The sequence below is a fragment of the Physella acuta genome, unplaced genomic scaffold, assembly GCF_028476545.2.
Source record: "Physella acuta isolate Inbredline_101_S28 unplaced genomic scaffold, ASM2847654v3 ptg000691l, whole genome shotgun sequence".
NCBI classification, from domain to species: domain Eukaryota; kingdom Metazoa; phylum Mollusca; class Gastropoda; family Physidae; genus Physella; species Physella acuta.
Genome location: NW_026732210.1, coordinates 62050 through 75821, shown reverse-complemented (window position 1 = coordinate 75821; position 13772 = coordinate 62050). Strand labels below are relative to the sequence as shown.

The 13772-nt window shown below is 33.4% G+C and overlaps 1 protein-coding gene across 1 annotated transcript; it reads left to right on the top strand.

The window, feature by feature from the left end:
- The first annotated feature begins 26 nt into the window (after window positions 1–26).
- LOC131949357 (uncharacterized) lies at window positions 27–13640 on the top strand. Its single transcript, XM_059311216.1, has 20 exons — window positions 27–383; window positions 2077–2242; window positions 3783–3943; window positions 5019–5140; window positions 5754–5856; window positions 6013–6384; window positions 6669–6860; window positions 6995–7180; window positions 7421–7499; window positions 7875–8043; window positions 8508–8623; window positions 9344–9537; window positions 9964–10100; window positions 10379–10520; window positions 10859–10974; window positions 11269–11432; window positions 11850–12007; window positions 12178–12254; window positions 12571–12695; window positions 13102–13640. The coding sequence occupies exons 1-20, from the start codon at window positions 287–289 to the stop codon at window positions 13253–13255; spliced, it is 3030 nt and encodes a 1009-aa protein (XP_059167199.1). The 5' UTR covers window positions 27–286; the 3' UTR covers window positions 13256–13640.
- The last annotated feature ends 132 nt before the right edge of the window (window positions 13641–13772 follow it).

Genomic DNA, 13772 nt, shown 5'->3' with positions numbered 1-13772 from the left:
GTTGGCTGAAGTGTAGAGGAATCGTAACGAGTGGTTTCGAGGCTAATGTAGTAGTCACGCGGAGATCGCGTAGCTGTGGTGTCTATGAGCTGTGGGACCGCGTCGTTGAATTTGTTTACACGAAATGGGCGTGATGCGAATATTTTTTAATTGCCTCAAAAATTGACGCCCTCTTGTAAAAAAAAAACAGAATGACCATGTTGTATTACAAACTTGGGAATTAATTAAAAACACACCGGAATTGTTTTTCTGCTCAGGTGATTTTAAATTGTAATAGTTGAGAAATATGTCGTTTCACATTATTTTATTCCGATGTGTATCAATAGTTGTTTTGTTGATTTCTTGCGTGATGGGATTTTTTACTCAGTTGCCCCAAGAAACAGGTGAGGTTATCTTGAATTGTTTCTCCGTTTTTATTTTTTTAAATTTAAACTATGTGTGCTCATGGTGTGGTCCCTATATTTGAATTCCTATAAATAGAAACCGATCACCACCCCCCCCTCGCTTATAACCGTCTCTCTAATCGAAGCTGAAGCATGAGGTTTTCTTAGGGGGCGTTACGATTTTTTTACCTCTCTCCATCCCATCGTCGCAAAATTACACCCCCCCCCCCCACCACCAGGAGTGTGAGGAGTGACGTCTATGGACAAACCCTTATATGTTGAGGGCTACAAATGCTTCAGCTTCAGAACAGTACTGCTTTAACTAACGATTTCATTTCTTAAAAAAAAAGGAATGCTTTAGAGTTATCCCTCCACAGAATTGTAATACAACGTGTATGTGGACTCAGGCATTTGTTAGCGAATAAAGAATTCTTTTGTTTGTTCCCCGCCCCCCCCCCCCCCAACACGCACCACCTCTTATTGAACGTTCTCCCATTACAGGTATTAAACAGCTATCCCCCCCCCCCCCCCCAAGTCTTCCTCAAATCTCTAAACTTTTTCAGTTCCCATCCAATTATCTAATTCTGGAATGATCTGTTCCAGGTAGATTCACAACACCCACACGTGATGTTGTCCGACATTTACAGCACGTAAATATTTAGTTTAACAAAAGCAACAGCCGAGAAGACACTCAATCCTCGCCTACCTTTCCACTAGATCTAAATCTACTACACCTGTATGTGAATCGTCGTAGTCCTACCTGCTAAATCGCTTTGTTTATTCAAATGCAATTCAAACTTCTACTTACGTGTCATATTTTAAATATTTGAGTTAATTTAAGTTTAAATTTGAGGTTTATGACATTTATTTTTAGCAATACTCACTTTAAATTAATTAGTCATTTCGTAAGTCTATGTATTTTTTCATGAGCAATAAAAATTCTCTTAGATTGTTTCCCCTTAAATATACGGCTTCCCTCCCCTTAACTCATGTGAAGGTCATCTATTTTAATTTTTTTATCCCAGCTCGTGTGACGAGGTTGAAGTGATTTTGTGAAAGATGGGAATGAATGACGTCACTTAATTAGCGTGAGAGAGGAAGAAGGGGGGAGGGGTCAGAGGGAAGAGACTACACAAGTTTAAAACCGAACGTCACATGGTCCATTAAATTGAAGAAGTCTCGCAACTTGTAGAGCCCTACCAACAATCGACCAGCTCACTATAGATATTTTTTCAGCCTTTGAGTTCGTTTTACCATGCAACAATCATGTCGTTCGAGAAAATATAAATCTTAAGATTGATAGTAGAATTAAATTAGCGCGGATTGAACCTCAAGAAATAAGACGTACATTTAAAATATAATTCAGGTTAAAGTGAACATTTAACTGTCAACTAAATATCAGAGGATTTTTTTTCCATGCAACCCCCCCCCCCCCCACTACGAGTTTCAAGCGCCACAGGCCACAGGTCCACACCATTCCCCCATCCTCATCCCTCGAAGAAAAATGTCTGAAATATTGTTGATTATTTACATGGGACGTCTTAATGGATTATGTCTACATTATATAAAAACATCCAACACACCAAGTGAATTTCGTTTTAAAATACCCCGAAATCTAAACTCCAGAGCTTATTACCTGTAGTTCTATATATTTTTAAGCCCCCCCCCCCCCCCCCCTCTTTTTTCCTCCCAGCTTGTGGTGAGCTGAAATATGCAGGCGAGGGAGTAATCGAGTCTCCATTATTCCCGAATCCATACCCAGCTGATATTGACTGTACTTGGACGATAATTGGTCCACCTGGTAGTCGAATACAGCTGACGTCGGAGATCTTTTCGATTGAACACCAGCCACAGTGTATGTATGTAACTTTTAATTATATAGATTCTACGCTTTATTTATTACATGATTGATTTTTTAAATGAATAGTGTTATCAGAGAAATAATTGGTAATGCTAGCAATTTGTGTAAAAATGTTGGGTAAACGTTACTTACCGTCTGTCGCATTCAGAGTTTCTTCCAGGCATCTCTTCGGGGGGGGGGGGGGGGGGGCAAAGCCCCCTCCCCGAAAAAATTCAACCGCCCCCCACCCCCCGAACGAAATGAAATTTATATAATTTATATAGAAAATATATACTTTTAACAGTGTCCGCCCCCCGAAGAAAGTCTACCGCCCCCCCCCCGAAAATGACAATTGCCCCCCCCCCCCCCCGCCCCCCCCCCCCCGGAGAAAAAAGTCTGGAAGAAACACTGGTCGCATTAGGGGTCGTCCATAAATGACGTCACACTCGTAGGGGAGAGGGGGGGTCCGTAATTTTGTGACGGTCGTGATGAGGGGGAGGGGGAGTCATATGGTGTGACGTCACTTTTTTGCATTATAAAAAAGTAATGTTAGGAAACAAGTAACCGTTATTCCGCGTTTTAGAAAACTGTTTTAATAAATTGTAATAGGAATTATTAAAATACTCTATGTTGACAGAGTTGTGACAAGATTTTGGGAAAATATCGATGTTTTAAGAAAAAATTAACAGCAATTTTGAGGGGGTTGAAGGCTGAGGTGTGACGCCATTTTAGGGGGGGGGGGGTCTAGCTTTTTGTGACGACGTGTGACGGAGGGGAGGGGGGGGCAGGTAATAATCGTCAAAATAGCGTGATTATGGATGACCCCTTAATTACAATTTATGATATCCATTAGTTAGAAGTAGATCTATAAGTAATTAAATGAAAGACGTCTCACTCTTTGGGTCGGGAGTGTCAAATTTCTATGACAATGTGTGATGAGGGAATTTTTTTTTTAAAGAAATGGCAACGTCACAGTTTTGCATTTTAAAAATAAATGTACCATTTTTCAATTTTAGCAGATATTTCGTATTTACTATTTTTATATAACTTTTATTATTCTTATTTATATAGACCTATATAACCTATTAACTAATATTGACTAAGATTACTTAACGTTTTACACATACATAGTTTCATGGTTTGCTTCAATAAAGGAAAATTTATAAGGGCTGGAGGGATGATAAGTGTCCGATTTTTTGTTATGATGTAGGCCATTGAAGGCCTATGTCATTTGGAAAAGGGGGGGGGGGGGGGGGGGCATGAGTTTATGGATGACCCCTTTAGATATATGAATACTGCAAGTAGACATCAGATTCAAAAGAAATTGACTAAATGCATCTGGGTAGCAATTTAATAGTCATCTACATGTTTTTTTTCTTTTAAACGACCGATTAAGAAATGAGCTGACTCATCCTTCGTACTATTAAGCCTTCGCTCGCCATGATTTTAAAAGGGCATTGAAAAGTTTTGGCTCCGGTATATTAGGCCTAAGTGAAGTTTATCTACACCACTTTTAGTGTATTGAGCTCAGTGTACCCATCATTTTCAAACTTTCTCAGGTGGGATTTCCTGGATATAACAGACGGACTAGATGGAGAATACGGCCGTGCTCGATACTGTGGTGAAGAAGAACTAGAATTTACATCCATTTCCAACACGGTTCATCTCCACTTCTATAGCGATGCCAGTGGTGTGGACCCAGGCTTTAAAATAGCCTATGGTAATTGCTTTTACCTTTATAGGGGGATGGCTGTATTAGTTATAGCCACACATAGCAGTAGATTATTATTTAATGTTTTTTTATGACAGGCGAAGATGGTGTTTTAATACAATATAGTTATAGCTACTCATAGTTCATAGCATTCAATTATTATCATTCCAATACAACTGAATAGTTCAGTGCAGAGGCTTAACCTAAAAGTTTGTAGGGGAGCTGCTCCCCATAGGAGCATTTTCAAAATAGGAGCACATTTTAAAAAACATTGTAAATAAAGGTATACATTAGGTAAACTATATGAGGATTATTATTTGTAATGAACAAAACTAATGAGGGTAAAAGAATGAATTGGTTGATGGAGGTACTCCTATTGATTTCATCTTTTGTATCACCCTATTGGTTTCTGAATAGGCTTCAAAATAAAAAAAATCCAAGACTTTCCTTTTAACTGTGTTAAAGTAGCTTTCTGAAGTAGACTTATTTTCAGAAAAGTTATTGAGTCAAAGCAGCATTAAACATTTCCCATACTGAAAATAACAAATACATTATTATAATCAATAAAATGGATTCCCAATACTTGTTCAAGGTTGATGTAGAATCTTTCAATATTTTGAGTAGGGTGTTTGAGAAATAGTTGTTGCTGAGAAGTTATGTAATAATGAACATTAATTTTTTTTTCACAATTAATTATTTCACCCCCAAACTTTTCCAAGGTCTTGTACAGTTTTTTACTATTTTAATTAAAATAAAATCTTATTAATGATATAACAGTAATTGCATTTAGGGCAAGTCCATGTTTTGATACAAAATTTTGAAGCTGTAATTAATATACAAGTTTTGGCTGTGCAATAATATTAATAAGTTCTTACATTTGAACAATCCCAATACTACTTATTTCCCTTTTTTAAAAAACATGAATTACCTCCCCTGTTAAAAAAATATGCAAAAATCAATTTCATCATTTGAACTTGTAAGATGAGATGAAGTGACTTTGTCTAAAATAGCATACTTGCTACCCCCGGGATGTTGCACAGATATTATATATAGTAACTGTGATGTTGTCATTAAATTTTAACAGTGGCCCTAACCACTGAGCAGTTGACTGGTTGTAATGTGACATTGAACAAGGAAGGTCCTGTGGTTTCTCCAGGTTACCCTACACCATATCCTGAGAACTCTCTTTGTTTCTACACAATCCAGGTAGGCCTATTCACATTTTCATTGTTATTTTTAAATTTTAGGCTTTTAAAAAAAATTCACATATCTTGTAACAAACAATAAGGTAGTTAAGCTTCTATAGCAGAATAGACTTGATTTATCAATGATGTAGTTTGAATTAAGGCAAGGATACAGTTGATTTATCAATAAATAATTAAATATAATGTAGCTAGACTTCCTTGCCAGATTATTATGAAACCTTTTTATATATTTATCTAAAAGTAAAAGTGTAGTTTGCTATTGCCACATATCTTTACCTTAAAATCTGATGAGTAAAATTCATTCGGGGGAGGGGGGTGCTTTGGACTTGTGTGATGAAGGGATGGACATGTGTAAACTGTGTGATGTCACATATTTTCATTTGAAAAAGTAATTTTTAAAAAGTTTTTTTGAAAAATATTTTAAAATATTAATATACCTGCCCTTGACCTAATTTAATAATATAATTTAGAAAGAAGCTGCTGCTTCAACAAAATGGGGGAAGAGACTGAATCCCTGATGACATTTGATTTAAACAATTTTGATGATGTCAACATTAGTTTGTTTTACAGTTTTACTGTCCTGCGTCTCCAAAACAAGGTTGTGTATCTTTCAGGCTGAAGTGAATTCTCATATTATTTTAGAATTTTACGACTTTAAAGTTGAGACAGCTCCGTGTGATTATGACAGGCTGGAGGTTTATAGTGGTCTTACCACAAGTAAGTTTGGGAGCAAGTTTTAGTGTGTAATTTTTTCTATATTATTATTGAAACCTGTTAACTAAACATTTAAATAGTAAATATTTATCTTAATGATATCGTGAAATTCTAGTAAATGAATTTCATTGGATAAAATAAATTCTTTTTTCCCAACAGCGAATGAAAACTTGCTTGCTGTTTTCTGCGGATCTGATCCCCCAGTCAGCTTACATCACGACAGCAATGTTTTAACTTTAAAATTTGTCTCTGATGGGAACGTACAAACCAGGGGTTTCAATGCTAGTATACAGTTTGTGTCTCTGACCACTAGCGCACCATCCACTACATCAACAACCACGCAGGAAATAACAAAATCCACAACAGTGCCAACAACGACACCACAAACAACATCAACCACAACACAGACAACACCAACAACAACACAACCAACAATACCACCAACAACAATCCCAACTACAACAGTCCAAACTACAACATCAAGCACAGAGCTACCAGCAACTGAGATCTCCACTCCCAGGAATATAGGTGGTATGTATGTGTTATTTTTTCAAAAAGCTATTAAAACATTCAATTTTTTTCTAAGAAAGGAAAATAACTTTTTACACAATAGCTATTTTATTAAATAGTTAAAATAAATACATTTTTTAAAAATTAATGACTATCTACAGTCACCTGCCATGAAAAGAGAACTTAATTTTATGATTTATGTAAAGTGAATAGTCAAAATAGAAGTTTTACCAAAATTATATAATTTTTTGTGTACAAAAAAAAAGTCATCTGAATAAATGACAATAAATTAACCTGTTTTTCAGCCTGCAATTCTACAATAACTTCTGGGTTGGCCAATATCAGCTCCCCTGGGTACCCTTTGAAATACCCAAACAGTTTATTTTGTGTGACAAAACTTAGAAGTTTGAACCATAGCAGCTTCTTGATCAAGTTCTTAAACTTCAGCGTAGAAGAGGCAGAGAACTGTGGCTATGACTCTCTCAGTATTTATGAAGGTAGGAAGTTGTGGTGTGTTAAATCTGTACACAACATTGAGCATTTCAGTATGTTTAGCTTTTGTATAAATATATTTTGTACTTATTCTAAACAAAGGCTCTGCATGCTTAATGTATTGAACAATTTCTTTTAGCGAACTCTAAGGAAAAAGATCTTCAGTATTCATTACTCAAGCCACTTCAGCAGTTTTGTGGCACTTCCTTGCATGACCCAATATTCAGCTGGGAAGGTCAAGGCCTTGATGTTGTTTTTAGAACTGATCTTACAGATAACAGCTGGGGATACTTAGCAGAAGTTCTCATAGCTCCAGTCATTAATGGTAGGCTAAACATTACAACCACCTACACCTAATTAAAAATACTAGTCTTTAATGATTGGGGTTTACTCTAAAATTTATTTAATTAAAAAAAAAAGAACATTTATAATTTTTATTTTGTGTGTGTATATCAGGATAATTACCACTATTGTAGTGTACAGTTGAAGAATATATTGCAGTCATACAATTACAAGTTTTTAATTTTTTTTTACCAAAAGGCAATATTTGTGTTTTCATCATCAGGTCCAAAATGTCCTGCAAAGTGTGAAAATGGTGGAAACTGTACAGAAGTTTTGGCTGTAGATGGTTCAATAGATTGGATGTAAGATCATTTATGCATTCAATAAAGGAACCATGAACTTTACCATTATATAAGCCATAGGATTAAATCCCTTTAAACTCTGTTCAACATTTTAGCATGCTCAATGATTGAGACAGAGAGACTAATTTAGTAAATTAATAGTGTACCCTCTGTTTTTCAAATAAATGGAATAATAGTTAAATAAGGATAATCGTAAGATTTTATATCTTTAGATATTAAATTAAAAAAACAACAACATATAAACCAAGTATTAAAATTAAAGTATGTGTTTATGAAATAAACTCATGTATTTGTAATTATTAGTTAAGAGTTGTGTAATATTTTTTTTTTTAGATTTTATTTAATTTATTCCTGACTTGATGCATATTATTATAGATGCATGTGCCCAGAAAAGTTTACTGGCACATTATGTGAAATAAAAATGCGTCCGACTTGTGATGACATCGTGTGTGAAAATGGAGGAGTTTGTCGGGACGATGGTACCAAGGTGTCATGTGCCTGTCCAAATGGATTCTCTGGAAAGTTCTGTAATGACATGGAGGAGGTAATTTAATTATCCACTGAATAATGTTCTGACCCCTGCTATACATCAAACTATTGTGTGTTGCAGTCTGACCCCTGCTATACATCAAACTATTGTGTGTTGCAGTCTGACCCCTGCTATACATCAAACTATTGTGTGCTGCTGTCAACACAACTTCTTTCACATTTTTATGTATATTTTTTCTCAGATAAATGATAGATCTAAAATGACTTCTTGTTTGCTATACTAAAATCAATGGGGATAATCCTTTGATATGTTTTAGCATGCTTTAACACATATACATTTAATAAATGTTGACCAATTTTTTTTTTAAGTTAACCAAAAATAATATATATTTTTAAGCTAACAACTTTTGTTTAAGAGAATTTTAGAATTGCTGCTATCTTTATGCATGTATATTTCAATATGTCCATTAACTTGTGAAGAGTGTTTTAACATGGATTAAAAAAAAATTTCTCTCCTAGCTGATAGAAGGTGGAGCTCTTTACTTTACAAAGATGGTGAGCAACATGTCTTTGAGTATAGGAAGTAGCGCCATTCTGGAGTGTGCAGTAAATGATCCTGCTGCTCACGTAATGTGGTTAGTGTTTATGTATGGACTTACATGCTAAGCAGCATAAAAAAAACAATGTTTAAAGAATTTTGTTGATGTCATTTTTATTTGAATTTAGTGTGGCATGAACCTGAAAGTAAATTGTTTCTTGTATTAGGTGTCCTTCATAAATGACAGAACAATGTTAAAGAGTGATATTTACCAACACAAGCCCAATATTCAAACTTTATCACAAAAAATCCTGTTCCCCAACCTAAAATGGTGTTATGCCTACCAGCCTATCTAAAAATTTTAACGTTTGTTTTTTAAAACAGCAATTTCTTTTGAAAAATGTATGGAATCCAGTCAACAGTAGCTCTATTGATCAATTTTCAGTACAATTTACAACAAATGTTTTTTTTAAAATGCAAAATAGCAGCTAAAATTCTGTTCTAACATTATTTTAAAAATCACACTTTTTGAACCACCAATCATTCCCAGTCATCACAAAAGTCTCTACCCCCCCCCCCCCCCCCTAGAAGCATGATGTCATTGATGGACAGCTCATTATCAATTATTGTTGAAGTTGATGCGATCCTGAAGTTGAATATATCCTGATGATATGTTTCTATTTTAATCTAAGTGTCATATCTTTTTAATAACTAATTGAAAAATGTTTTTTTCAAGGCTATTTCATGACGATTAATCCCTACATTTTAAATGAGAACGTTAATGAAACTCTCTTAACAAAAGTTTTATTTTTTCAAGGCTATTTCATGACAGAATAATTACCCCTGATGATTCATCTCTTGGGGTTGAGGTCCACCCAGGTGGGGTGGTTGTTATACCTGAGGTTAAATATGAAAATTCCGGTCGCTACACTTGCATGGCAACCACATCTACTTATAGCGATCTCGTGGAGAGTTCAATGTGGCTAACTCTCATTGAGCCATGTAATTTATGTGAGTCTTGTTTTTAAATGTTCATTGTAAGATATTTTGAAAATGTGTTTTTAAATGTTCATTGTAAGATATTTTGAAAATGTGTTTTTTTTAAAGAAAAAATATTTCAAATTACTTGGAAGACAAAAAAAAAAACTAAATTAAGAATAAAAATGTTGTATTGAATCAATTAACTATTACTTTAATAGATGTTAATCAAAAATATTTAAATTATAAATATGTATTCATCTATAAATAGGCTTACCACTTCATATATTTACTTCCCATGCTTCTGCCTTTACATTTTTAATTTTAAGGAAGCTTTCATCAACTTAAACAAATGTTCTCAACATAAATTAGAAGTTGAAGTTTTTAAAGAAAGAAAACTGGCCAGAGACATAAAGTTCTACTGACAAAATCTATAAAAAAATGTAACATTTTTAACAGATGTACTGATAGCTCCAAACAACATAACCATAAAGGAAGGTCAGAATGCTTTATTCCAATGCTACGTTCCTGATGCTGATGTTACTATGTGGCGCAAAGATGGGAATCTTATTGACAAGGGTCGAAAGAGAATTCGGGTAGGAATTTTATTTTATAATTCACTAATCACAACTTAAAACCTGTGTAATTTTTGTAATTATTCATCTATATGAGTAGATGTTTCAAAGTGGTAGTAATAGAATTATGTTAGCCAGATTTGGCAAGACATATTTTATAATGGCATATATGAGAGAAAGGCAGATATATTTAATCTTAACAAAGAGTTAAAATAAATTAGGTAGAACCTAATAAATCAGGTGTTTAAAATAATAAATGACTGATGCTAATTTATTTGACTGTAAAATCAAATGAGCAGCTTCTTGTCAATAATTACCTGGTGATCAGCTCAGCCGTAGAGACTGATTCAGGTCAGTATACCTGTGTGGCTCGATCAAAGGAAGGATGTTTTTCCAAAGTCTCAGCTTACCTTCACGTAGAAGGTACAGGTCAGAGTAGAGGTGGGTATTTTATTAGGTAGGCCTACATACACTGTTATTTATGTTGTTAAAATCACTTAGTGATTTACTGAATATTCTATTGAATTAAAACAATCTTAATAATATTATTAACCTTAAAATATATATATATATAAGGAAATTTCCAACCATCTTTGCTTGAGAGCATTTATAATAGTTCTTTAGTTTTATAGCTTTAATTGTCATTACTTTCTTTATAGTGTAAAATAGTTTTCAGATCATATTTCCACATACTCTCATATACATGTATATATTCTATATAATCAGAATAAATAAATTTTTAAAGTGGATTAAGATTTTTAAAAATGACATTTTTACAGAATGCGGTCGCCCAAGAATTAAACCCTATGAGGGTGGCTTGGGAAGAATTAGCAGTGGTAAAGAGGCTGCCTTTGGCTCTGCTCCTTGGCATGTAATTCTTAGAGAGGATAAAGGAGTAAGTTCATAATTCTGCAATATTCTTTTACATTTTGTAACTATAGAAAGTTAGATGGTGGAATGCAGTGAATTTGGACTTAAAATTATGCATTAGCAAAGTAAAAAAAAAGGTTTTTTAAAAGTTTAAATCAGTGATCACTTGCAATGTTGACCAACAGACTATCACCACCTCACAAACAATCCAGCCAATCACCACTCAGGTCAACAAACCAGCCTATCATCACTCAGTTCCACAAAACACCTATTAACCCCATAGGTCAACAATCCACCCAACCCATTGTTTACATTTCAGCACATAACATTCTGTGGAGGGTCGCTGATCTCCACAGACATTGTTCTGACTGCGGCACATTGTATTACACAATTTGAAATGATGTTTGGATACCCTTTCCACCCCAGACACATACAGGTCTACCTAGGTACAACCCACTGTGCTGGTAACGGTGGTAGTTTCAGGTGTGTCAAAGGCTTAATTTATCATCAGTGTGAGAACATAATCTACTAGATTAAACCTGAGCAGCTATTATATTATGTATATTATATATACATACATATATATATATATATATATATATATATATATATATATATATATATATATATATATATATATATATATATATATGAAAGGTAGTCTCAAAGTTGATGGTTAATCTGTTCCATATATATTTATATATATATATATATATATATAAATAAATAAATATGTATATATACACACACACACACACACATATATATATACACACACACATATATATATATACACACACACACACACACATATATATATATATATATATACATATACATATATATATATACATATATATCTAATCTGTGGTGAATAAATTACAATGCTGTTTCTTCCAGACAAATTAAAACCTACACTTTACATGAGAATTTTAATGACACTCGCTTTAACAATGACATAGCGATGTTGAAACTGGATGTCCCCATGGAGTTTACGGCTGACATTATGCCAATTTGTTTGGAGACTCCCCAGTTTTTGGAGGGACTCCTCAAGCCAGGTAAGTTATTGAATTTAAACATAGTTATTATGTTTTTAACATAGCTCACTTATAGGTTTCTGTGTTTTAGTGTTATATTTTATTGTAATGTGAAAATGTATTGAATAGAGTTATTTATAATCTTGATCAAAATTTATTTCTATATATAATGGTTTTGTTTTTATGATTAGGTAACTTAGGAGTTATAACAGGATGTGGTGGCAACAATGCACAGTATTATGTTCCGACTCACCTCCATGAAGTCAAGGTAAAAAAATTTGATGGTGTAATAAAGTTTACCTAATTGTTTATTCAACCATAATTTCTTTTTCATCACTATTATTAATAAACTACTCTGCTGTCCTTAATGTTAAATTGTGAATAAAATCAGAATTAAATTAGCATTAAATTATTTTGTGATAATTTGTAATGCATGTAAGATCGAACATTTCATTTTATAGCAGTGTTAATTTGTTAGTTTAAACCAATCATTGCACAAAATATTCTTCTTTTACATACACCCATCAACAGTTTACAGCTCTAGACAAGCTTTTTTCAGAATAACACTTCTGTCCCCTTGACAGATCCCAATTGTGTCCCCTGACATCTGTAGAGAAAGAACTGCTGTGATCAACACTACCTTTACAACTGGCATGTTCTGTGCTGGTTATTCTCGAAGCATGAGAGGAGATGCTTGCCAGGGTGATAGGTCAGATTTGTTTTTAATAAGTCCTCTTCTTTGTTCTTAATTTTTAATATTGGAAGTGATTCCCCCTGTTGTGTTTTATTAAGTCAAGTTGTACAGTCCTGTTTTTATATTAAGTCACATTGTGCCAATACACATTTTATGTTTATTATTATATGCGATATTAATTATTTTGCCCTTGGCATAATTTTGTCAGACTGTATCTATCATATTTTTTCTAACACATTCATATTTTTTTACGTTATCATTAAAAATATCAACAATAAATTCTTTTAAAGTAAAGAATTGTCATATAACATCTTTTTAAATTTCAGGTATCCGATCTGAAATTTGGTCAACAATATAAGTGAGTTTAAGTTTCATGTACAGATATTTGCAACTTTTTAAAAATATATTCTTTAATTTCCAGTGGAGGCCCGTTTGTACTAGAATTCAATGGACGTTATGTCCTAACTGGGATAATATCCTGGGGCGTAGGATGTGACAGGGAGAACCATTATGGATACTACACCAACGTTTCTCACTACTATGACTGGATAAGAGAAAAGATGAAGATATTATGAGCAGCCAGGTGATTGAGATTTCATTTGTTTCCTACACAGACCAATCTGGCAACATGATGTACATATACACAATATGTATAAACAGAGTGATTTATTGTGTTTAAATAAAAATGAAAATTCATAACCACGACTTTATTTTAAGAGATTTATTTCACTTTTTAGTGTAAAGATGAAAAATGTGGTTACTAGTTGAAATATTTTATTCATTTATAATAATATAAAATATTCAAATAATTTCAACCAAAATAAAGGTAGCAAAATATTCTCACATTGGACTTTGTAAATAAATTTCCTTTAAAACATTAACAGCGTTGCTTACATACATAATGAAACAGTTGAATCATCATTAAAAATTTACAGAAAAAAATTACATTAAAGAAAATGAGAGATAAGTTTTTACAGCCAAAGGTCTTCATCTGATTTTTCAAGTGTAACTATTAATATAATGATAAACTAGAATTGTAAAGTGAAAACAAAATTAAAATTGTATAAAAAATATTCTCTTGAACTTCATTGT

Coding starts and splice junctions, on each gene's coding strand:
- LOC131949357 (XM_059311216.1), top strand. CDS start 287: ATGTCGTTTCACATTATTTTATTCCGATGTGTATCAATAGTTGTTTTG. Junction 7,500..7,874: donor GATGGTTCAATAGATTGGAT/GTAAGATCATTT, acceptor ATATTATTATAG/ATGCATGTGCCCAGAAAAGT. Junction 8,044..8,507: donor TCTGTAATGACATGGAGGAG/GTAATTTAATTA, acceptor TTTCTCTCCTAG/CTGATAGAAGGTGGAGCTCT.